This window comes from Gymnogyps californianus, chromosome 10 (genome assembly GCF_018139145.2).
Source record: "Gymnogyps californianus isolate 813 chromosome 10, ASM1813914v2, whole genome shotgun sequence".
NCBI classification, from domain to species: domain Eukaryota; kingdom Metazoa; phylum Chordata; class Aves; order Accipitriformes; family Cathartidae; genus Gymnogyps; species Gymnogyps californianus.
Window position 1 is genome coordinate 748,056 of NC_059480.1, and position 24,679 is coordinate 772,734.

General features: G+C 46.9%; 3 protein-coding genes across 3 annotated transcripts in view; 2 read left to right on the forward strand and 1 right to left on the reverse strand.

Moving 5' to 3' along the window:
• Positions 1-1,847: 1,847 nt before the first annotated feature.
• CEP19 (centrosomal protein 19) lies at positions 1,848-5,051 on the reverse strand. Its single transcript, XM_050902825.1, has 3 exons — positions 5,002-5,051; positions 3,159-3,357; positions 1,848-2,856 (listed from the first exon to the last, which is right to left on the reverse strand). Exons 2-3 carry the CDS (start codon positions 3,286-3,288, stop codon positions 2,495-2,497), a joined length of 492 nt encoding a protein of 163 aa, XP_050758782.1. The 5' UTR covers positions 3,289-3,357; positions 5,002-5,051; the 3' UTR covers positions 1,848-2,494.
• Positions 5,052-6,331: 1,280 nt separating this feature from the next.
• Positions 6,332-11,991, forward strand: PIGX (phosphatidylinositol glycan anchor biosynthesis class X). The gene is made up of 6 exons (XM_050902814.1): positions 6,332-6,404; positions 7,078-7,141; positions 7,617-7,758; positions 8,699-8,912; positions 10,135-10,235; positions 11,426-11,991. The coding sequence occupies exons 1-6, from the start codon at positions 6,332-6,334 to the stop codon at positions 11,582-11,584; spliced, it is 753 nt and encodes a 250-aa protein (XP_050758771.1). The 3' UTR covers positions 11,585-11,991.
• Positions 11,992-15,910: 3,919 nt separating this feature from the next.
• Positions 15,911-24,679, forward strand: part of PAK2 (p21 (RAC1) activated kinase 2) — a 42,939-nt gene continuing 34,170 nt past the window's right edge. The window contains exon 1 of the mRNA XM_050902809.1: positions 15,911-15,974. The gene's annotated coding sequence lies outside the window, so the exon portion shown is untranslated. The remainder of the gene's footprint in view (positions 15,975-24,679) is intronic.

The following is a 24,679-nucleotide window of genomic DNA, read 5'->3' on the forward strand; positions in this document are numbered from 1 at the left end:
CTGTTCGTCATCTTTGCAAGGTCACGGCGATCAGGGGAGGTCCTCGGTGAGTGGAGAAAGGCAAATGTGGCACCCATCTTCAGTAACGGCCAAAAGGACATCCTGGGGAGCAACAGGACGGTCGCCCTCGTGTTGGAAAAACCATGAAGTATGCTTTCTTGGAGCACATTTCTAGAAGAGGAGGGTGGCTGGGAGCAGTCAGCGTGGACTGACCGAGGGTAAGTCACGCCTGACCAACCTGCTCGCCTCTCCCGATGAAATGGATGGCTTTGTAGGCGAGGGGAGAGCAGTGGGCACCATTTACCTCAACTTCAGCAAGGCTTTCAATACCGTGTCCCGCAACGTTCTTGCATCCAAGTGAGGATGTCATGGTCTGGCTGGGTGGGCAACCCGGTAGGTAAAAATCAGTTGGATGATCAAGCCCAGAGGGCAGCAGTTTGTAGGACGCGCTGTAGCAGGAGGCTGGTGAGGAGACACCAGGGGTCTGATCGGGGATCTGTCCCGTTTGATGTCTTGGTCCACGATGTGGAGGAGGCTGTTGGAGTGCCTTCGTCTCAAGTTCACACATGAGCCCAGACTGGGAGGACCAGTTGATACTGGGTAAGGCAGCCGTCCTGAAGGAGCGGCAGGAGGGCTGAAGGAACGGGCCAGCAGGAACCTCACGATCCAGGGAGGTGATTACCCGCCTCAACTCAGCGCTCGTTAGACCTCACGTAGACCTCACCCGGTGAGGACGGCCGTGCCCGGGGAGGGGGGTGCAGGCTACACCCTCCGAGCCCCGCCAGGACGAAGCTGGGTGCAGGCTGGGCTGACCCCAGGCAGGCTGGGTGCGGAGGAGAGGTCCCCACAGGTCCCCTCCCACTCAAGCGGGAGATCTTTATATGGTGTTATGTTGCAATTTTTAACTGGAAACGGAGCAAGGCCTGTGCCGGAGATCTACACACCCCTTCCCTTCCTGGGAGCGCTGAGTCAGGCTTTATATTTTTTTTAAATTTTTGGCAAGGGAGGCATCGGCTTCCAGTTCTCTTCTGAACTGAAGGCTCCCTTGGACAAACGTAAGCTCACTCATCTTCTCCAGTGATGACAAAGTACCGTGGTTTAATTGACTCTCGTTTCAGATTTGTCACAGAACTGACTCTATCGTTTCAGTGCGTAGGAGGAGAGCTCTTCCAAACCCCAGCTTCTGCGCTACGGCATGATGTCTGATTGATTGATAAAACTGACACGTTTTAATTCATTTGTGGTTGCAAGAAGGTTCCTAGACAGGAACTAAACTCGTCTTGGAGGCAATTTACAACTCCCCTCAGTTACCTCAGGCATCGGTTTGTTGAGGCCAATCAACTCGGGATGAAGGCCCATCCCACTCACAACCCTCACAGCCACCCAGGTTCAGAAAGCCAAAACCTGGGAAGCTTTTGGAGTTGCCCAATTTTCTAAAGAATCCTAAACTTAGTCCTCCAGTTCTTACAAGAGAGCAGGATTTGGCTAGCACAAACCAGCTGAGGTAGACGGTGGGATTAAAAACTTCAGCGGGATAAGTAAAATAATCGTTTGCAGAGACGAATTTCTCAGTGACCATCAAAATATTACAGGGAGGACCTTTTGCTGTGGCTTTACTTGTCACATCAGGTTCTCCCCTAGCATGATTTCGAGCGAGCCGGGAACTGCAGTCTGATGAGGCAGCAGGGGTAAAGGTTTTGTTTTAGTCTAAAACCATCCCCAGCCTTTGTGACCTTCTACCACGCTACTTTTTTTCGGATAGTTTAAGCACATTTTCCCAGAACTGAGCACTTACTTACTCAGAAAGCATCATCTAGTAGTATAAGGAAGCAAAACAGCTCACTTCAGCAATTTGAAATCACTGTATTTTCAAAAGTACTTTCAAGATTAACTTATTTTCTAGATAGTCCGTTTCTTAAATATAAGGATTTATATGTGTGTAAGCTGGAGATTTAAGCATCGCTCAGGAAACGTGAGAGTAACAATTCTCAATGCAATGTTGATTTATCCAGAAAGACTAATATATATTTAACATTCCAGCAAGTAATAATAAATACCCTACTTATACAATAAAGCTTTAACATTGCTTTCAAGACATAAATATTTAACGCGTCGTTTTCAGACAAAGCTGAACAGAAATCACAGCAAGGCAAGCTGGTGAGGTTTTCAGTCAAAGCTGACTGAAACGTAAACAAGCAAAGATTAAATAATTTAAAATTATTTTAGGCACTCATACATAGGACAAGACTAAAACCACCCAATAAGTTCAGCTGCCCAATTTCCATTTCATCAAGTCTGGCTTCTTCGACAAAGCTCACTTAAACCTGGAATTGCTGTAGCACCTTAAGCCTCGGGTTCTCCGTAGCCACTGTAACGTGCATCAATTGCGTGAGCCGAAAACGATGCGGTAGAACACGTACGCTGACATCATTCTCTCTGTTAGGACTGCGAGATTTGTCTCCGAACTGCCCATCCAAGACATCTTTGTCCGGAATCAGATTTCTTCACCTGACTCCACGTCCCAGCCACAGGACTCCAGCTGCTCATCCTGTGGAAACTCAACCTCAATGTCGTAGATGAAATCTGGGTCATCCTTCTTCTTCCTGTTCTTTTCGAAGAGCTCATCCATGATGCTCTTCCTTTTGGCTAGTTCCTTGTCATCTAGTTTGTTCATATCCTCTTCCGGATCAATGGTCTCTTCCTGCCGAAACTTTTCCAAGCTCTCGGCCAGGCTCTCTCCTCCCAAATGACCTTTCAGCAAACCGTACAGCTTCCGTAGCTGACGCAGTGAGACTCCTTCTAGGTAAGCCTGGTGCCGAGGGTTGTTCTTCAGCTGCTCGGCAGCCATGCTGCAGTCTAAAGAGAAAGCCACCGTGAAGACTTACAGCTGCAAGCAAATCTCTTCCCATAAACAGATCCTCTTCTCCCAAACCCTCACAAGCGAGACCTCCAGACTTAGCAGAGCCACTACTCAGGTTAAGCTGTAGCCTTGGGCTCCTCAGGGGAGACAGTGTTACCCCAAAACAACCCCTCTTTGCGCTCCCTGCACGCTGGTAAGAAGCTACCCAGCGGTTACTACAAATGCTGTTACCAACTACCCGTTCCTCTCGCTGGGACGGGAGGGGACTCGGGGAATGCTACAAGTAAACGCACCGCACCTGAGAACTTGGAGAAATTTCTGACAGGCATGATGCGCCGGCGAGTCTTATCCTTGCCGCCTTCTTTGTAGATCAGGACAATGGAGGGGGGCTGAAAGCAGACGCCGCACTTCTTTGCAACGTAAGTCATTACAGTTCTTGCCGCTGGCTGAAGCGTGGTCAGCTTTATCAGAGATGTCCTCAGCGACGTCAAAGCTCGCTGAAAAACAGAGAAGAAAAAAGGGAAAGAAAGCGTGGTGTCTCTCGGTGCTGTTCTTTTTATCAGGGTTAGAGCGGCCCAAGCTCAGCAAAAACCCGCAGCCAGGGTGTAAGTCTCCCCCGATTTCAGCGGGAGCTGAACACGTCCCTGCGTGCTCTGGGAGACGGGTGCTAGGGCGCAGAGCGACTCCCACCTGCTGGGCTACACCTGTGTCGCTACTCCGCCAGGATTACCTATCACACGCAAGTTAATTTTTTGGTCCACCAGCTAAGTAAAGTACTACGCAGTCAAATGATACCTAAAAGATGGTTTTCCTTAATATTTATTCCTTTTTTAAAGCGAAAAATGTCATAAAATAGTAAATCAATGTATTACTGTTTCTTCACAAACAACATTTACTGCATATTATATCCATTGCTCTGGAAAGCCAGGAATTGCTTACCTACCAAACCCTTTTCTGCTCTAACCACCAGGCTTTTAACTTTGTTTTGCCTGATAGTTCATATGAAAGCTCCAGGCGTGACTTCAGGGAGAATCCCATTTTTCAGTAAAGATATAACGACACATTTTTGCTGTAAGTTTCTTTGAGCATATTTTTAAAAAGATCGTCAGAAAAATGCAGATAAAATGAAAATTTGAAACGTCTTGGAACCCCACTGAGAGAGCTTCCACAAAATTAAATCTGAATGTTGCAAGAGATGTGACAAAGACAGAATTCTATTATACATACTTGTCTATTATACATATTTGCTTTAAAAAGATACAAATTGATTGATATGGTTCAAATATCCTTTATTTGTCTCTGTTTCTGTCACAAACCTGGGGATATCATACTCCTTATTTCATATGGTAAGGGAGAACCTTGCATCCATAATGGTGACATATGTAACACTGGAATTCCCCCCCCCCTTTTTTTTTTTTTAAAAGATTTTAAGAGGAGGGGTACCTAGTCAGTTTTTGTAAAGCTTTCTTGCAGTTTCAGAGTGACCTCGATATAGCAGCGTATCTGTAACGGATGACAGATGGGATAAGGTCAGAGAAGAGATTCAGAAATGAAGGACTAAAGTAATTAAACTCCTTATTAGGCGACAATGAAAATATGAATTCATTTTAGAGAGAGATGACGCTCCACTGTTTGCTTCTTCTCAAACACCACCAACGAAACTGAAAAGCTGAGAATTTACAAGTGACAAATGGAAATGCTTTTTACACAGCACATTACCACTGGTAGAGCTTAAGCTATAAAACGTTCATGAAGGTCAAGAACGTCTTAAGATTTGAAAATGCTGAGCTGCTGCGTGCACGTGCGGAGGAACGGGGAACTTTTGCCTTACTTAAAAGGTGGAGAAAGGGGGTGGGTGGGGAGGAAGCGCTGACTGACCCACTAAACATACAGCTGTATTTATATAGATAGCAAGGACATACTGTACAAACTAGAATTTCATTTTAAAAGTAAGGACTACTAAACCCTCAAGTATCAGCACGTCGGTCAGCTACTACATGAATGAGGTTAGGAAGTTAATCCACCGTTATCCTTTTTACTCTTCCCTGAAGCATTTTGTCTTGCAACAGGAGAGGGGGGGAACATCAATCCGACTGGCAGCAACAACTTCTCTTTTTCTGCCTTATCGCATTTGTCCGTACCCGAAATGCTCCTGAGAACTCCTCAGCGTCAGCTCTGCCCTTGGCTCTGTCCCCTTTTCAAGTCAGATGAAACATCAGAGGGGACTTAAAGATCCAGATCTACTGCAGATCCTCTTTCCCAGCTTAGCGTACAACACTGAATGCACGTGTTATTTTTCTTTCGGTTTTAAATAAGCGAAAATACGCCAAACGTGAAGGTTATCTCCTTCTCTGACTACCCTACAGGTTGCAGCAAGGCAAAGTAAGAAATTACACCCCAAAAACAAATGCCTCCAAGAAAAATTGCATTAATCTTCAAAAGCAACTTCGAAGTAGAGTCGAAAAGTCTTCCTTCTTTGTTAAAAACCACGTAGGAAAGAGCTCAAATTTGCAGTAATGTTCTCAATACTGAAAGTTAACCACAGCTGCTCTACCTTTTGCTTTTAAATAGTTCTATGAGTCAGGTAGAAAAGCAGAAGTCTCTCAAGAGCCACTTTCACTATTTAAAAATGAGAAATGATGCTTCAAACTGAACTGAAGTGGCTTTTTGAAGGGTCACTGACAATCACAAGAGCCGGCCTCCATCTCTGAAACGGCAAAGAAATCCTTAGACGAGAAATACAAACACGCGAAGGAGCCATTCGGCGCCGCGTAAAAGAGGGGAGAGAGGTTTCGTAGCATCAGGTAAAGCAAGCAGAGACCTTTGCTACCAGGCGTGAAAGGCTGGTTTCAGTAGCTCTGAAACACAAACAGGTGGGGGTTTTTTTGCCCTGCCAACTTCTGTGCTGCAGCAGAACCACTTCTGCCGTTAAGAAGCCGCTTTGCTATCGCTTGTTTCCGCCAGACGAGCAAACCCTCGGGGCCGTGCGCGGTCGAGGCCTCAACGTTGAGACGGAAGGGAAGCGGGGCAGGATCGGGTTTGTCCTTCCCGCCTTTCGCCCCTTCCCCTCACCTCAGGCGCCGGCGGGACCGGGCAGGAAAGCGCTTCCTCGGCGGCGGCCTCCTCCCGGCGCCGGGGACGAGAGGCGGCGGCCCGGGCGCGGCCCGCTCCACCACAGGGCCTCCCCTGCGCGGTTGCCATGGCTACGGCCGCGCCGCCGGGCCCTTGCGCCGAAGGCCCCCTCCAGGCTGCCCGCGCCAGCGCCTGCGGGACGCGGCGACGGCTGGCCGGCCCCTGCCGCTGCGGACCCCCGCACGGGCTGGGGACAGCGGCGAGGCTGAAGCGGCGGGGCAGCGTTTAGCGGTGGGTCTCGTCGGCGCTGCGGAGCGAGGGGCGGATAGGCCCCGTGGGGTCAGGCGGGCGCCGCCGGCGCCCGGACCGGGAGCGAAGGCCCTGAGGAGCGGGTCCGCCATGGCGGGCGGCCCGCGGTGGCGGGGCGAGGCGGTGCTCCGCGCCGGCCTGGCCGCGCTCCTCTGCGCCCTCCGTAAGTGCCGGCCCGGCCCGGCCGCGGGGGAGCAGCTCCCTGTTGGCCCGGTGGGGGGAAGCCGGGCCCGCGGGCGGCTCCCTGCGCTTCGCCGCTGCGGGAGCCGGGGCTGGGTGAAGCCGGCCGGGCGGCCCCGGGCCTGTGCAGAGGTGGTGGGGGCCCTTCCCCTCGCTTAGAGCTCGGCCCAACCGAGGTTTCGGGCGGTGATTAAAGCCGGCCGGGCTGCGTGTCGGTAAACACCGGTGTGGGGCAAGTGCCTCCGCGCAGCCCCTGCCTCCGGCGCTGGCGGTGCGGCGCCCAGCCCTGCGCACCGCCGCCGCTCGATCCAAGCGTGAGCACCTGGGATCCCGTTGTACCGACATCAGAGGGTTCGGGCCAGGTGGTTCGGGCTTTCATCTTGAAAATATTTATTTACACGCGTGTGGAGCTGCGTGCGCCTGCTTGTTTGTAGGGCTGGGTGCTGGATTTGGGAAGCACGGCTCGGTCGGTGAGCGAAGAAAGCTTTTCTGCTGTCGATCGCAGTGAAATGCTGTTTCCCTTCTGCTGTGAGAGGTTTGGCAGATGATGTGTTCCTAGATTATACGACTTCGCTTGTTAAAGTTGTCTGCCCGTGTGATAATTACACGCGCTATTCTGTAAACGCCGTTAACTCGTTCGTTCTGTGTTATCTTAGATGCGCAGGCTGCTTGTCGGGATGCCGCTGTCACGCAGGAGCTTCTGAAAGAGGGGTTTCACAGGTAAGTTGTCACCCTGGCGCTGCATCGGAATAACGTGCCGGGTAATTTTACGTGTGAAGAGCTTCTCTTCTAATTCGTACACAGTTGTATCAACTCACTGAGCTGCGATCCGTAGGCATGGCTAGGCGCTAGGAATGTATTAGCATGATCAAGTAATTAACGATTACAAGCTATAGCGGAGGAAGAACAGGAGGCCCCTTTCCAAGATCTGTGTGGAGGCCGTTGGTAGTTCTGAGAAGTGAACAAAGAAGTGAAACTTCGCTTTGGTCATAGATGTGGAGTTAGGGTGAACGACATCGTCCTAACCGGAGAAGGACAGCACGGCTCGACGGGGAACTGTTTCCTGAATTTGTCGCACACAGGACGTGCGAGCTGCTTGTCGTCTCTGCGCATTTGAGAGTACGTCTCTCGGGGGTCTCTGTGCCATCTTTTGAAGCGCGGGTATAAACGTTTTGGTTCTGTTGCTTGTCTGAAGGGACCTGCTGGTGAAGGTGGAACTCGGTGTAGTGGGGGAGGATGCAGGAGGATGCACGGTGGCAGCTAGAACTCGTCTTCCACCAGGAATCTACGTGGATCCCTACGAGCTGGCATCGCTGCAGCAGCACAATTTAACAAAGGTAACAACTCCTAAGCTAAGACATCTGGCAGTTATTCAGATAAGGACGAGTACGCTCAGGAAGTTGTAATCTCTGGTCATTATCTGGCTCGTTGGACCAAGGTGATTAATTCCTTTTCCTGGAAGGAAATCCCGCACAGTATCACCTTCGTGACATCTCATTGTATCTCTCCGCTTGATCAGCATCGCCCGGTGCGGGGCCTTTTGTGTCGTGTGCTGCTGCTATTTCTACACGTAGGCGTGCGTACCAGGGAGCCACTGCTACTCTGCTCAGCCCCAGATGAGCAGCTATGGTAAAAGCTGTTCCGGTTGAGAAGACGGAAGGTTAATCCCCACAAAAGAGGTGGTGGTGAGCTCTAAGTAGCGTCCTGCGCATTCAGACTGAGTAGCTTCACGGCTTCGTTTTCATCACAGCTTTCTGTGTTGCTTTCCAGTCTTTGCTTCGCATTTTGGGTAGAGAGATGTGCTAAGGCTGTGGCTTTAAGGTAATCTCCTTAGGCGCTTAATTCAGTTAAAACATATGGATGCAAAGACTCCGGGCAACTTCTGCTGTTGGGATGTTTGTAAGTGCTGGTATGGCCTTGCTTATACGCATCATTAAGGTAATGCCTCTTAGGTTTGGCTATAGGCATGGTTGCACTGTAAACTTGTCACACGTAAGAATCACTCATTGGAGAGGGACTTGAAAAGTTATTTTGGAACAGCGTAAGGACAGAATTTCCAACTTGATCTTCCTGACCACGAAATGAGGCCCAGTGTTAGAAAACAGAATGAGGAAAATAGTTTTCCCTTCTGATGCTGCAGTAGGTTACCGCAGAAGACAGTGGCCTCTTAAATCCCAGAATCATGCACAAAATGTTCATAAATTTTTTTTTCCCCCCGCATCCCTCCCTTGTGTCAATTCTGATTGCAACCACATCTGTATCTTTCTCCACTTGCAGGCAGTGTTAATTCCTGATGTAATTGATGTGGAGGCTCCCGAGTACGTAGCCACAGATCTTCTTGTTCTCCTGTATATGGAACCCGACCCTCGGTGCTCTCGCTGTTTTAGAGCTGCCTTGCCTGTGCACGGGCGGTACCACCGGCCGGCAGAAGAGAGTGAGGAAGCGTTGGTTGTTCTGAAGAGCCCCGAAATACTGGTCTGCTGCTGCGAGAGTGAGATTCTCGTTACGTGTTCTTTTGGGGGAGAGAGTAATAACCGTGGGCAATCCAGAGCTTGGAATCTGATTCTGTATTTGTCTTCCGGAGATGGAGATCTCAGCAGTCATGTGAACGCGAGGGGAAGATAGTGGCCCTGATAAAGACCACGTTGTCTTCCTTTTTGAATGCTGCTGCTGCCTGACCAAAGGCAGATTAATTGTCAACAGTCTTCTTGGTGTTGCGCTGCTGCCGTTGTACTCTTGTACTGTAGCGAGCCGTGTGGGCTCTTTCGCCTGTTTGTCACGCTCCCGGCAGGCCCTGGCTTGTTGAAGGTCAGCTGCTCAGACCGCGTTTTCACAGTGTTTCTCTGGCAGCTGAAGCCATGCAGGGCGTATTTAATATTCACTGTCCCATATTTCGAGTAATCAAAGTATTCTGATGGTTTCTAACACTTTCTTCCTGCATTCCCTATGTATAAGGGGGGAATGTAGAAAACTGTGTGCCTGAAGGTTGGAATGGTTGGAGTCTGAGACTCCTGTGAAACCTGCTATCCACTGACAATGAATATTTTAAGTTATATGAACAATGAAAGCCTCCCTTTTTGCTACAAATTTTACTTCCCTTCACAAAATCGTTCTTGCTAGCTGCCAAGTCAAATGTGCTAATGATTCTCAGCTCCTTTATCTTCACTTGCGCATTATTTGAGCAATGATTTTCTGGGATAAACTTAGAGGCAGGGAAGACTACGTGGTCAGTTAAAAAAGGGGTGTGAAATCTTCCCATTTTTCTGCTATATTTACTACTTATGAGCAGGAAAACATATTTATTATTCATATGAAAGCATTTGAAGTATTGGAGGGGAGCTCTTGCCAACAGTGCCAACAAGGAGAATTATAACTATATGGCTAAAGTTGAGGGGTCTACAGGCCAATGATGAATTGTTTGTCCTGTTAAGGACAGAAGGGCCAAGATACCACACAGGTGAGATTGTTTCTTGGGTGCCTACTGTAGCAGGAAGGGAAGAGTTGCAAAGTTCATGAAAAGGACTGCCTGCCACCACTTTGACCGCGCAGGTTAGCTTGGCACATTTCTGTCAGTGCTGTTTCACCTGTTGGCTTTCAGGGAATAGATTCTGTCAAGCTGTTGTGGAGGAAAGATGCCTCATTTGGAAAAGTCTCGCAGGCCATATTGCTTCATCCCGGCTGGATCCCGCTGACGCGTTAACGTCTTCCCGTAGATCGCCTGTCAGCAGAGTGTTGGAAGCCTGCTGAAGTGGAAGCTCCCTGTTCAGGCAAAAACGTCGGCCCTTGTCAGTGGTACAGCGTAACGCACAAACCTGTGAGTTCTTGTTTTTGGTGGGAATTCTTGGTTCTCGTTTAACAACTGCTGCCTTTTTTCTGTGATTAGCAACTTCCATAGCGCAGGAACTAATCAGTAAAAGACTAGTTGTGTGATTCCCCCTTAGGGAGGCTCCCTTCTTTCTTTCTGACTGGCTTTTAATGGGTGTCCTCCTGCCCTTCTGACATGCTTGTAGTCACTCTGTGCTCTTCTAGCCCTTCATGATGGCTGCCCTCCTCACCTTTTTTTTTCCCTCCTTAATAGTTTACTTAGAATTCGAGGATTCCAACCCGCCCCCCATGGCAGGGGGGTTGGAACTAGACGATCTTTAAGGTCCCTTCCAACCCAAACCAGTCTATGATTCTATGATATAATTGGCACTGGTCAAATTAAGAAAAGTCTTTACAACATAGGTGCTTCAGAGGAGTAGCAAAGTGGAAAACTACTTTATGATCTAACTAAAGGAGGGGTAAAACCCCAAAGATTGAAGGGATAACATGTTAAAAAAAGGCCACTTCTGTTTGTTTCGTTGTTATCTGATCGGCTAAGTATCTAGGAAAAGGTGAAGTTTCTTTATTCTGTGTTCTAAACCAAGGAAAAATGGATCTTTAGCGTGGTCAACAGCTGCCTTTGATACTCGAAAGGGTTGCAGTAGCATAGAGATTCAGAAATAAGACTAATTTGTCTCATAACAAATCTGTTGTTTTTGTAACACACGTGCCTTCCTATATTTAAGATACCTGCAGACGTCTGGGATATCTGCAGCTCTTGTCCAAAAACATTTTGGAGCTTCCTGCATCACGGAGAAACCAAATAGTTGTTCGTCTTGGAAAAAACTGGCTTCTCGGTGATCTGTGAAATGCTCATTCTGAGAGCGGCTCTCTTCCATGCTGTGTTACGTACATATCCTCAATGGCAAGCCTATTGTAAGAACAAAGATACAGAGGCTATAAATAGCTACCGTTTAAAATGGTAGCAGATACATTTATTGAGCTTTGTACTGCAAGAGCGGCTGGCGCTCCGTTTGCTGTAAATTGAAAGGCGATGTCCCATCTCGGTTTTGATTTCGAATCCCAGAAGAAGCCTTAGCAGAGGGCTAATTAAATAGTGGTCTGGTTACTAATCCTCTAAGTTGCAGTCAAAAAGAAATGGCTCGTTAAATGCGTGCATCCATTTATTTTTCTTTGTAGGCATATGAGGAATCGATTTTGCATGTTCCAGTAGGGCTCAGGCAACATAGTTCCTTAGTGTGTGTCGTGACTCTTCTTGCCACGGTGCTCTGTTCCAGTCTGATTCTCGCAGCCGTATGCAAATATGGACACTTCTCCCCGATGACCTGCTCAGAATAAAGAAATATGGAATGACTGACCTCCATCCAGCAAAACTAACTAAATATTACATCAGCTTCCTAAATGAATCCTATTCTACTGTTATTTATATCTTGGTAATGTGCGAGGGTCCCATAATGGGTTATAGTTCCCTTGGCCGAATTCTTACAAACACCTTTGACACACCAGAAGACTGTTTCGGTGCGTTGTCAAGAGACAAAGCAGATGGAGGGCAGGAATAGTGCTGCAAAAAGCTGGAAGGACTGCCGCAGTTTTGGTTCCGATTCCCTCCCCCTGGCCCAGAGCCTGCTTCGATGACAGTGCTGCTTCTTGCAGAGGTGTTTGTATTTCTTGAATTTAAACCAATGGACTCAGGGATTGGTTATTAAGGGTATGAAAAACATTAGCTTGTCATTAAAGTTTCTGAACTTTAAGCTTGTTGTCCAGATGGGTTATGTATGAATTTGTGAAGAGACATTCTGTGCTTACCTGGGACAGGAGAAGGCTTAAATAATCTCTCCCATTCTAATAACTGGGAGGGATTAGCTGCTCTTGGTCAAATTAGTCAGAGTTGAAAGAGTTTAGCAAATTTGAAAGGAATTTCACCCTGTTTCAGAAGCGGAAAGAGTAACCCTTGGAAGATGAAATCTGGTGAAAAGATACCAACTAGAAGCAAATATTTAGAAGACTTGCATTCAGCCATCAGAACAGTTGATAAATACAAGGAAATGGAGAGGAAATTACTTAATGGAAAACCTGAGTTGCTCTGGACTGACAGAAGGGCTCGGTTGCTCTTTCTAATTGTCAGTAGGTGGCATTGTGAGCTTACGGTAACTCCTGGGGACTGTTGGTGGAGAAAATAGATTTTATTCCCTCTGTAAGCTGAGAGGAAGTTAGTAAAAGCAGGGGATTTTGGGGAGTGCGTGTGTGAGGGGGATGAATGAAAATTCTGGTTTTCAAATTCTGTCCTCCTTTTGAGGGCTCTGTGTGCAGCCGAGACTTCTCATCAGCAGAATCGTCCTTTCATCGCTGTCCAGCTGTAGCTTCAGGATCCCTTGGGCATCTTTCTGCTTCTGCTGGAATTCAATAGAGAGCTCGTCTTGTGACTTCGCCCACGACAGGTTGGCAAGTGCTCTGACACTGGGCTCTTGTTTTCCCTTGACTGTGCTGAATGATGATGGCTGCGCCAGTACTTCATCCGCTACCTCAGAGGAGTCATGCACTGCATCTGCTTGGGGGAAGGGAGAAATTAGAGAGAGAACAATTGCAGAGGGATTTGGCGGCCTGTTTAACCACATCAGCGCAGCAGGGCTGCGGACCAGCGTTGTAATGCTTGTCTCCGAGGGGGATTTTTAATTCCCAGAGTTGACTTTGTTCTCATGCTCTCTCTCTCTCATGCAGGTAAGTAATTCTGTGTTGCAGTCTGACCCTTGGAATGGCAACATCCCAGATTGCCACTCAGCTCTGGCAGGTCTTTAACGCCTGAAAGCTCAGTTGTTTTTTTTTTTAACATCAGATAATACCAGTTGAAAATCACAGCTTGAATTCCTCAGCTAAAGCAAGCTGCCTGATATCATAGCCTAGTGAAAGGAAATGGTAATGTCCTCTGGACAAAGGAGAAAAAAATATTGCAAGTGGCAAAAATATGTAAGTGGATGATTTGGAAATCTGTACGAGTGAGGATGTGAGAATGGAAACCCACGTTAGTGGTAAGATGCTGTAGGAGAAACTGAGGCAGGAGGGGCTTGAATTACAGGGGGCTTAGCACTGTCAGTACTAAAATAGTTGACTTCACAACAGTTTCAATGTGCAGCAAACTAATCAGTTTGGCTGGCACGTGGCTCACTAAGTGTATCTAAAATTCATCAAGATCCCACCGATAAGCTTTTCAGCTGAACTTGAGTAATACTGATTCTGAGGAATGTAAAATGTGGGAGAAGTTGCAGAACTTCTCAACGGATGTTTTTTGTTATGGCAAATAGCAAATATTTGCTGGTTTTAAATCCGTAGCATTTGTATTACAAATATAGTAGACAAGTTTTTCTTTAAAAGCTGTAAATAAGTCTAATAACTATGGTAGTGTTAAGTACGAAGGAATTTGCCAGTTAAACTTTCTCTCCCATACCAGAAACGACTGTCATTAAGCAAGCACTGCATTTAGCAGGCGTGCCGTGATGGTGTGCCAGACACAGGAGGATGCAGGTGCCAGCCCTGCAGGGATCACTGGCAGATACGGAGGACGAGCCGTAAGGCAGTGGAAAAATTCTGGCAGCTTTGGAGACAGAAATGAGGTGGCTATGAGTTCTTAGCAAGAGAACATAGATACAAGGGTCGGACACAAACGTATCCATCGTTAATGTGCGTAAGGATGGAATTGGAGGAATGAAAGAAAAGGGGAAGGGGCAGGGGTGTTAAAGGCCATGTTAGGAGTTAAGACTTTCTGAATCACAAATGAATGGGTATAACAAAACAAAAAAACCCTCCTAGTTTGTTTAAAAAGATGTGCCTGGGGAAGGAGACAGACGAACGGGAGGGGGGTAAGGATTCTGAAAATGGTTTGGGGCAGGAGCTGAGTGGGTTTAGGGGTACAAGGCTGAAGCAGCAAGGAGAAGTAAGGTCACCTTAGAGGAAAGGAAAGTAGAGCTGAGGGAAGTGTGAAGTTCAGAAATCTGCTGTGGTTTCTTGAGAGGTACACGCAGAGATGAATTAGCAAAAGCTTGATCCTGGGAGGATAAAATAGGGAGCTGAGTCAGAATGGGAAAGTAACAAAGCGATACGCAAAGAGAAGCGAAGACGATGGCCTTGCCCGCAGTAGGAAGCAGACCAGAGCAGTCTCCAGCAGCCACAGCAGGGTCACTTTGGAGTACTGTTCCTGGAAGAACGGGGCTGAAATAAGACAGGTCTGTAGGGGCAAGTTTTCTGTGACCATTGGCTCTGCAGTAATTCTGTGGAGAGTAGGAGAGAAGATAGCCAGCCAAGCCTTGGCTGAAGCACAGAAGCTGGCAAGTCTGATTTGCGCTCTTTGTGCCTGGACCTGCATGGAGGTTTGAGGCCACAGTGGAAGGCTGCTACTTTCCCCCAAGACCTTCATGAAGAGGAGGTGCCTGATGCATATCCTTCTCCTTCCGAAAGGAAAATCAGATGTTGCGTCAAGCCTGGACTGACAGAGGAAGTGAGGCCCAGGCCGCAGGGCAGGTGGATGCTTGGGGAAGTCATCTGGAAGATAAAATGTATCGCAGTAATTTCCGGGGAGAAGCCTTGAGGGCACGTACGCTGCTTTCTCAGCTGTGTTACTACCGCATCTCTTGGAACCTGGGCACCTGAGTAGTGGCTTAGGTCGCTGATGGTAGGAGGTGGCAACATGGAAAGCTGCTGTGTCCTGCTGCTGTAGCTAATGCGTGCTGCTTTCACCGGTAATGCTGAACTCTGAGCTGTGTGGACTTCTGGACCTGAGAAGTTGGTGGGAGAAGGGTTAATTTGTTGTGAGCTGTATTGATACAAAAATGAGCCCCTTCCAGTACCTTCAGCGCAAGAGGAAGAGCAAGCATAGCACAGAGGAGGAACATGAAGCATGTCCACCGTGGTGCTCTCAGACACCTTTCCCAACCTCATGGCTGCCACCGGCCCTGTTACCTCAGTGAGCCGGGACGGACCTCGAGGAGACACTGAATCACAGCATGAAGTCCCTGTGCTGTGCCAAACCGAAACGGTTTTCCTCACGAAATGAAGCACTGAGGAAATAATCTTGAATGTAAATGCCAGAAGATGGAAGCGAGGGGTGAAGAAGAGCCGGTTTAGAAGCGGTCTGCCTCTGTTTTTCTAGAGGGGTGGGCTTTTACCCCTGCAGCTGGCTATAGCCCACCGCCCTAGAAAAAAAAGAAGCGTTACATATATGTAAAGCTTAGATGGCATGACCCGAAAACGGCACCGCTGTGCCTTGGGTGTGAGGAGGAGGAGGGGGGAAGGAGGCCCCGAGCAGCGGTGCCTCGGGCCTCTCCTGCTCCCGTCCCAGCCGGGGCTCTCCCCGGCCCTCAGGGGTGAGGCCGGGACGGTGGTTCCCCGGCCCGGGCACCTCGCCGAGGCCACCCGCTCCCTCAGCCACCGGCGCCCCTTTCTCCTCAGCGAAGCGAGCGACGGACTGCGCCTCCCATGATCCCCCGCGCACCGCCACTACAGCCACTTCCTGCGCGGGCGCGGTGCCCGCCGGGAGTTGTAGTCGTGTGGGCGGCGCCCCGCCCCCGCCCGCCCTCGCGGGCTGTGGCCACGCGCGGCGGTTCCGCTTCCCCCTCCGGCTCCTGCCGCCGCCGCCTCGGTGGGTCCCGCCGCCGCCGCCATTGCAGAGGCGCCGTGTGGCGGCCGCGCCCCGCTCAGCCCGTCCGTCCCCCGAGGCGGCAGGCACCGCCTCAGCCCGGTGAGTCCCGCTCCCACCTGCCGGCCGCGCCTTCCGTCCTTTGTGGAGTCCGCCGGGCCGGGCCGGGCCTGCGGCGGGCGGCGAGCTCGGGGCGGCGGCTCACCTCACGGCGCTTCCGGCAGCGCGGGCCCGCTGTCCCCGCGGCGTCAGGCACCGAGGGCTGCCGGCCCGGAGGGCGCCTCGCCTCGTCCGGCTTCAGGAAGGCGGCGGTGCGGGACCGGCGCTCGGCCCCGGCTTCCTGCGGGCCTCGGTGGGCCCCGCCTCGGCCCCCCCCGCCCCCGGGAGCACCCGCGCCCCGAGGGGACATCGCCGCCCTAGGTGGGGGTGTCTCTTAACCCTTGGGAAATTGTTTAAAACCTCATTGATCTCGGGGGGGGGGAAGCATCGGTGTGGATGTCGCTGTTATAAATCCTTACGGGAAAGATCCGCTTCAGTACAGACGCGGAGCGCAGAGCCCTGCCCGTCCCATGCAGCGAGTGCAGGCGATGCAGGTATTGCGGCAGGTTGTTAAATGCATCGGTTGTCTGTGCAGCCGCTGTCATACCTGAATTGCTATTAGCCCACGTCTTTCCGTGCCGGTTAAAAACCGTTGCTTTTTGTGCACCTCACCTGCTTGTTTTTTTCTCCTCCCTGTGTTTTCTGCTTTATTTTTGTTACTGCTTTTTGTATTTATTCTGTCAAAGCTATGCAGGATGGTTTAGTTGTTTAATGGTAAGCTGTTGGGGGAGCAGGGAGAATAAAGTTGGTTTTAGCCTGGTATGTGCGAGCAACTGCCCAAAGGTTTGTTTGGGAGCAGAGAGTTCATCAGCTGGCTTCCTAGGAGCAATGTTGCACTTTGCCTGTAGCCAAAATAAACCAGTTCGCGTGCTGCCTTACGGTAAGTGAAGACAGTCCAGATATTGCAGCGTTTTAATAATCATTATTTTGGAGGTCTTGCAATAATAGCAACGTTAGGTGTAATTCAAACATGGTGTACTGTGGGGCTTTTTATCTTATTTCTGTCTTTGTCTGGTTTTGTGGTTTTTTTTTTTTTTTTGGTGTTCCTTATACTTGAAAAAGTGGGCCCGCTCTTGTGAAAGCCTAGGATCTACTTTGCAGTATGGAGTGTCCTCACAATGTGAGCCCTGGAGTGGTGCCTCCCTAAAAGCCAGGGACCAGCTACTTCATGATTCAGTTTCTTCATTTAGGGGACGGAGGCAATTTAACTCACGGAGATATTGTGGGGGCAGGTTAAGAAATATCCATGTGTAACCAAATGAGCTGTTCCAGTTTTATGTTACCGGAGAACTGACGAATTAGTCATTTCATTATTACAGACTAATAGACTTTAAAAAAAATTAACTGAGTAATGTTCAGAGGAAGGAAAATCCTCACTCTAAAGTTCACTGGCTGGATATTTCAGTTCTTGAGGCCAGAACAAAAATGCTTGAGAAAGACAACACAGAAGATCTGAGTTACTCTAAGTTGTATGTGGAATTCAACTTGGCTTTGTGCAGACTTAGTTGTTAAAACAAAAATGTTGGGCTATTAAATGGGGAATAATGCCTCTGTCTATGTATCTTGCACTTTTTAACACGGTGCAATGTGCTTGGTGCATCCGAGGCGTGTGCTTTCTGAGCTGCTGTGCGGCAGCTTGTCAGACGCTGATTTACTGGGATGAAATTTGTACCGAGTTACGACTTGGACGTTCGGCCGACCAGGGGAGTTTCCTTCTGGAGGTACCTGCTCATGTTCCCTCTCTGGAATGGATGCTGGAGTGGATGGGTGAATGCTTTGACCGTGTATGGCAGGTCTAATCTTGTGCTTATTTTAAAATGTATCCTTTTAAAAACTCAAGCGTGCCTGCGTTGTTTAAGTCAGCCTTTTGGTTATGTTTAAAAGAGAAAATTATTCGAGTACCTTTGGTTTCTAAATAACTTTAGAATAGGTGTTAAGGGTATTGATGCTGCAGATTTTGTTCTTGTGATGGTATGAAAAGCCACTGGGATCCGAATCTAGGTCTATGTGTTTTATTAATAAGAGATACTTCTGCTTCAGAGTTCTTGCATCAGTCTTGGGGTTTTTTTTTCCCTTTTACCTTTTATCTGTTTCCTGCATTAGGAGGTTTCTGAGGCACTGAGAGCTTCCCTGTGAGTTTTGTGCCAGTATATTCTTGTTTCTTACAACACGCACATTTATTGACGTGTCTGTGTGGCAGCCACAACAAAGAAAAAGCTATTTGTTCTGAAAACAACCCCTAGTTACAGAGATGCTGTTCTAGATGGCTGGGCCCAGTGATAACGCGAGCAGAGATGCAAGTCCTGGGGTCAGAAACTGGGACGCGGGCAGAAAGCTTTGAAAGTGAGTTGACTCGCCAAAGCATCCAGGAGGAGAAGGTAGCGGAGGCATGGTGATGGGGAGAGCAAGGGGAAGGAGAGGTCTTCAGCAGCCAGGCACCGTGTATTAGCATGTATCCTAGTGAATTGTATTTCTGCTGGCAGTTGGCAAAAGGCAGCTGAGTTGCCGAAAGAAGGGGGTTGTGGAGCTTTCCCTTCTTTTTCTAGAAACGTAGTTGCTGCGATCAGTTCTGCTCTGTTCTTGTCAAAGCAGAGGCGCTCTCTTGGGCTAGGGGAGAGATTCAGAAAGGCTGCAGCAAGCTCAATTTTTAGTTTTCCAAGGAGGCACCTCCTTCCTAAATCTAAATCAAATTGGACTGTCTGGCCCAAAACTTTGAGAGCTCTTTGTAATTGCACAGTCATCTTGGAGAGGTTTCTGTACCTGCTGTGGTAGTAACAGTAACTGAACGTACATTTTCAGTTCAGTTTAACATTGCAAACGCTGAGGTTACCACTTGCCCTATGAAGCGCAGCGCCGCTGAAGATAACTAATCTCTCCAAGCGCTTGGGTGCCAGTCTGGTTGACTCTCAGAAACGATACAGTCCTCTTAATGCAGCGTTTGGCTGGTGCTGTATTGATTCTGCACCTCGGCAAGGTCAGTTTGAGCGGGGAAACGCCATGGAGGAGGCTGCATCTCCTGCAAGCTTTCAGTATTTGCAGGACTTCACATGGAGACAAAAATCAGTGTTTGCTCCAGCCTTCTGGCATAGCGAGGCCATAGGGGAAGGGGCGCACACGTGTGTGCGGGGGTGTGCGAGCAAGAAGGGAAGCTCTGGGCTCTTGACGTGGTGTGAGGGCAGCCATGCTTGTGCAGGGGGACGGTAGGCAGTAGGAGGGGAAGAGGAAAGGAGTCCAGGGTACTCGCCTTGTGGCAAAGGGCGAGAAACCCTTGGGCAAGGCACTGGTTTTGAAGGCAGGACCAGTTTGGAAGGAAGTTTCCTTTTAGCAAGGAAACACTGCACCGTTCCCTGAAGGCCTAAGGATTCTTACTGTGCCTTGCTGTTTGGAATTAGGGTATCTTGAGGTTGCTGTCTTGTAAGATTTTTAGAAAGCTCTTATTTGCATTTAAATGCAGGTGGTAAGAGGTAGTAGATGTTTTCAGGTGAGAACAAGAGATTCCTAGTGACCTACCTAACTGGGGCCTAGATTGCAAGGTGTAGATTGAGCTCACCATTTATATTCAAGCCTTACTTCACCGCTCAAGGTTTGTGAGGTCTCAGAGCATGATTTTACCTAAAGTTGTGCCTTACTTTGAGTGGAAAATACACACTTTAGTGCTTGTATTTTGACTGATGTAGTGGACAGTGTCTGTCACTGAGAGCTGGAAACGCTGGTTTTGGTCCCAATTCTGTATCTGACTCACCAGTTTTTTAAGTCGATCCATTCTTTCTATTTTCTTAGCTTTCTATTTTCTCAGCTGGGAACAGGGATTAATCAGGCTTGGAAAATGTCTCACCTGGCAGGCAGGCAGAGGTGTAAATGTTAGGAACATGCCTTAAAATTGTCAGGAGTTTCATTTTAGCTGTTTAGATAAATTTTGGGTGATTAGACACACTATCTGTGAATTCACAAAAGGAATTCCTTATGCTTTCGAAAGGCTGAGGTTACGGTATATTGAAACGCTTCAGAAATTGGTGAGGCTTCTTTTTTTCTTCAGGCAAGACAAGTGGATTTTTAAATCCTCAAATTGATGTATCTAACTTCGTGAATTTCAAAATGCTTTTAAAAATCTTCGCTTCAGCTGCTAACGATGTACTGGTGCTTAGAACTGTTTTAATGAATACACCTAGTATTTTTAAGACTCCTAGAAAGTATTGGGTGCTTTGTATAATAGATAGGTCGTCGTTTCCCAAGAGCTCTAAGCCCAGCATCGGTGTCGGTGTAGCTCTGGCAATGACAAGTTTGCCCAAAGCTGAATGCTTAAACAGCGCGAGTTTGTTACTGAAATACTGGCTGTTGTCCTGGAGGATACGTGGTTACCTGTTGCCAACAACTGTACTGTATTTGAATCTTTGGTCAGGGCTGTACTCTCTGTGAATTAGCAAAAACTGTTTCCTATCTTTAAAGGAGTTATTTTGATAAGACAGGTTTAATTCTTTCTAATTCTGTAGTTTCATTTCAAAGAAAAGCAGCTGTAGGAAGGAACCAACATGTTAGGGCAACGGTGAGTGTGATTTAAAAGTGGTGTACTGTGTTAAGAAAGGGATTTAGCGTAATGTGAACCAGAATGAGGGCAGCTGGCAAGTGTGTTAAGGAATGGAAATACACTAAAAAGTCTTTCCAATTCAACTTCTACTTTTTTTTTTTTTCTGAAGTTTTCTGCTTCCTGTTTAGGTGCTGGATGTTTGACTCAGTGTGTACCCACAAGAGCTGTAACTGTCGGCATATGAAGGCTTTCCCATAATTTCTTTAATGAGTGAAGTTAGAGTTCTGTCCAATAGCGTGGGATTTATTTTAGAAACAAGTGTAACACTTTTTACTCTAAGTTGTATTTGTTCTTCATTTACAATCATTCTAGAACTGCTTTAACTAACAGAGGTATCTCTTGGACAAGAGCGAGAAAAGGCTGTTTCTGGAAGATGCTTTTTAAAATCACCTTTGAATGTTTAAGCCCTTTCCTCTTGAAAAGGTCTCCGATAAAGTGAGAACCTGGAGGAATGAAACTGAAAATATCTTTCCCCTAAGCCTGTCTACTGCAAAAGGCCACCCTCTTTTAAAGGGGTCTTCTGGGGATTTGGGCTTCAGACAGAAGCTGGCTGGGCAGTTTCTTGTGGAAATAGCTCATTGGAAGGGCTGAATTGAAAGTAGGCTTCAGCTTGTGTATTATCTGCTTTAGGGTGTAAAAAAATAAATATTGTTTAATAAGTTATGTTAATGTTTTAAAGTGAGCAACTTTTAAAATTCCAAAACATTACTGAAAAGGGAAAAGGAGAAGAAATGTAAGTGTCTTTCAACTTTTTCTTCTGTTTGAAACTGTTTGACCAATCAGGAATTCATAAGACAAGGAATTAAACATTTTTTACCTTTTTGCCAGGATTCAGCATATCAGAATTGAGGAAAAACAATTTCTGGCCCAATTCCAGGTACTGCTGAAAAGGGCCTCTTTGGAATTTAGGAGGTCATGGAAAGGATCTCCCTCTTTTGCTATGGGCAGGTCACATCAGTCTGACAGCCTGGAGACTGCCTAAAATGCCAGCAGCAAACACTCCCTGAAGGTGCTGGAGGAGAAGGGACCAAAGGGTGAGAACAGTCATCCATACAGAGTCCCAGCTACGTGTCCGTAAGCTCTTTTTGGCCGATTCACACGGAAACGTTGCTCTAAATGCGCACACTAAGGCAGTTTTCCCACCGCTGTGTCGGTGTGCTGCGAGCGTGCGGAGAGATGCTTCCTAGTTCAACAGCGGCTACTTGGTGTCATAAAAAGATGTGATTTTAGTTTTTGCAGCTCACGTAGTTTGGGAATACAGAATGTGGCAATGGGGTTAGTGGTCAGCTCGGGCAGCTTCAAAACATTTGGATCTTAGCTGAGTCTTCTTCTGAACCTGGCTGACTTCCTACCTGATCTCGGATGGCTGTTACCGTGTTTGCTTGCTTTGGGCCAACAGGTTGATTGCAGTTCATGAAATACTTGATGTTTTATACTAGTGTTAAATAAGCTGAGTGCTTGAGATTTTTACCAGGACATTAAGTCCACCTGCTGCGTCTAATTTAGACCAGAAATACGTGACTGTAAGGGTGCTGCTTGATTTTACACCTAGGTAAATACGAGAACCAGCTGTTTGGGTTGGAGGGGAAAAGGAGAGGGTCTTGCTCTCCCCTGGCCCCAAAACAGTTGTTTCTACCCACTCCGATGAGCTAGCGCTGTGGCATCCCTGAGTCTGCGGTGATCTGCGTCAGGGAGCTACCTTGGTGGAAAAGGAATCACTGATGTTAAACCTGGCTTGAAAATTTTGCTCAGTGGTCTGACACTAATGGCCCAGTTTATCATAGTTGGGGAGTTGTGTGTCTGGCTTTCCGCTCTTTCTGCTTTTTCACATGTGTTTCTGAGCTTTTGGGAATGTTACTTCAGATCAAACACAAAATGAACAATGGGTGTTTATTTGTAGGTCTCATCACAAAATATTAGCATCCTTTTCTATGGCATAGAAAATAGGTTTCTAATGTTGTTAAGGAATTTACTTTGAAAGAGGCCTTTTTTTTTTTAATGTGTGAAATGCTAGCTGTCACTGTTCCAAAAATGAATTATGTGAAATGTTTGATTTTCAGAGTTGAGTCATTATCACCAAGTGTGAAATACACAGTAAAACCTTTTCTGCTAGTCTCCTTGCTTTTTCCACTCAAGGGTGCAAGTGAAGTCCGGGATTTTCAAAGATACATAGCAACAAGAACAGTTAATTTTAATCTGGTGCTAACATGCTAAAGCTCTTTGATACTAATGTCCAAGCTTACGAAGTAATTCTTTGTGGTAAAGAGGGCCTTGACTGCCGCAGTCCCTCCTCCTGATCTTTGTTTCTGGCATGTTGCAAAGTCTATGGCAGAGCGGTGGGATGAGGACTATTTCGCAGTAACCAAAGTGTGTGTTGGCAGTGCTGGTGACTCATTGCTTTTGTGAATGCTACTTTTTCTTTCCAGCCCTTCTAGACCTGTTTGCAGGGATTTTATACATGTGGTATAGTACTGTGTTGGGTTTTGGTTTGGGGTTTTTTTTTGATTTTTAGAGGGGATCGGTGTTGAGATTTTTAAATGTAGATTGTTTTTCCAGGTAGCTGTTGGAAATAGAAAATAAAAATTCAGAATAGTTCAGTACAGCTGGTTTGGATGTTTTCTTCACAAGCAGAGCTGTGTGTTTTAGTGTGTGTTGTGAAGTCTTTTATTTTCTTATTTATTAATAATTATTCCATTGTAAAATATTTTACTTCTGAGAGGCATAATTCTTATTCTCCTTGGCTTGTTGTGTGTACGCTGGAGAGTCTTACAGTATTTTTACAGCACAAGCAAATGTACTCATGCTTGGTAAAACTGGATTGAGTACTACTTGTGGAAGAAGTTAAGACATCTGGTAAACCTGTATGATAGCAAATCCACAGCAATAGTACCAGAGCTTGGAGCATCTAACGTAATAAAGTTTTAGTGTCTTAATAAAAAAAATTTTTTTTTTTTTCGAAAGAAGGGTTAGGGAATAAACTAAAAGAATGAAGGATAAGTGAAAATACCAAGATGAAATTATTTTTAATTTGGTTTAATTCATGGTAGTGATTTTTTTTTAATTCTAGCAAAACAAAATTTGTATTAACACTAACAGGATTTAAATGATTTTTTTTCCATTCCTCATTGCTGCTAAGAGATACTTGTCAGACACATGGTTGGCACGGACTTTTATCTTGTAACACGTGAAGCATGACTTGCTGGGGATCCTCCTTGCCCTGGTATTGAAAATCATTGGAAGTTAGTCTTTGGCAGTACTTTTTTCCTACCAGGTCTTTTTTGGCTAAGTGACTGGTGATGGTTGTACTTTACTTCCCTAGCCCTTCCAAAGCCCACGGACCAAAGTGAGATGCCAGCTTTCTAAATTTAAAACTGCATCTTAACTGGAGAAATCTCTTTGTTTCAGGGATCTTGGTCAAGATTGAAAATAGATGTAGCTCTTGTTCCATGTCTCTCTGATTAACGAGAGTGATCGTGTTTCCTGTGCTGCTAAAACAGCTTTCTCTTCCTAACCCTTAATGGTTTTGTCATTTTGTCAAATAACTGGTCAGTAATCCTCAACGTTTGGGGTCTTAATTGTCCCTTTCTCTTGTTTATGTTTTTAATTTCCTAAACAAGGTAGTGTCATCAGTGCTTTCTTTTTGGCTTCACACGTACTGCCTATGTCCTCATACATACCTGGTCAATGGTAGATGCTGGGCCATTTTCCAGTGAGCAGTGTGGTGATAGACTGGTGGCGAGTGACCCCTCAAACGGATATTTTGTGGGCTCTTTCTTTGTTGCCAAGTTTAATAGAGATCTTTATCTCTCTTTTACTCTATTGAATTGGCTTACTGAAATTTGCTTCCTGTTTTCTTAACAGAATTGAAAGGACCTGAGAAAATTTTCCCTTAGATGACAAGCTCTTGGAAGGTTGGCCACTTCTAAAGGTATTATATTAGGGTTAACTTTTTTCATAGTTACAATAAATTTTATGAGAGAAGAATCTTTTTTTTTTTTTTAATTAAAAAAAAAAGTGTGTTTGACTTTTCATAATCACAGAATTTGGAAGTCTTCCATGCTCATTTGTTGCAACAAAAATGTTTTATGCCCTCTTTCGTATGTTCAGGCTCACTGGTAGCGGC

Coding starts and splice junctions, on each gene's coding strand:
- PIGX (XM_050902814.1), top strand. CDS start 6,332: ATGGCGGGCGGCCCGCGGTGGCGGGGCGAGGCGGTGCTCCGCGCCGGC. Junction 8,913..10,134: donor ACTGGTCTGCTGCTGCGAGA/GTGAGATTCTCG, acceptor GTCTTCCCGTAG/ATCGCCTGTCAGCAGAGTGT. Junction 10,236..11,425: donor ACAGCGTAACGCACAAACCT/GTGAGTTCTTGT, acceptor TTTTCTTTGTAG/GCATATGAGGAATCGATTTT.
- CEP19 (XM_050902825.1), bottom strand. CDS start 3,288: ATGACTTACGTTGCAAAGAAGTGCGGCGTCTGCTTTCAGCCCCCCTCC. Junction 2,857..3,158: donor AAATTTCTCCAAGTTCTCAG/GTGCGGTGCGTT, acceptor CTTTCTCTTTAG/ACTGCAGCATGGCTGCCGAG.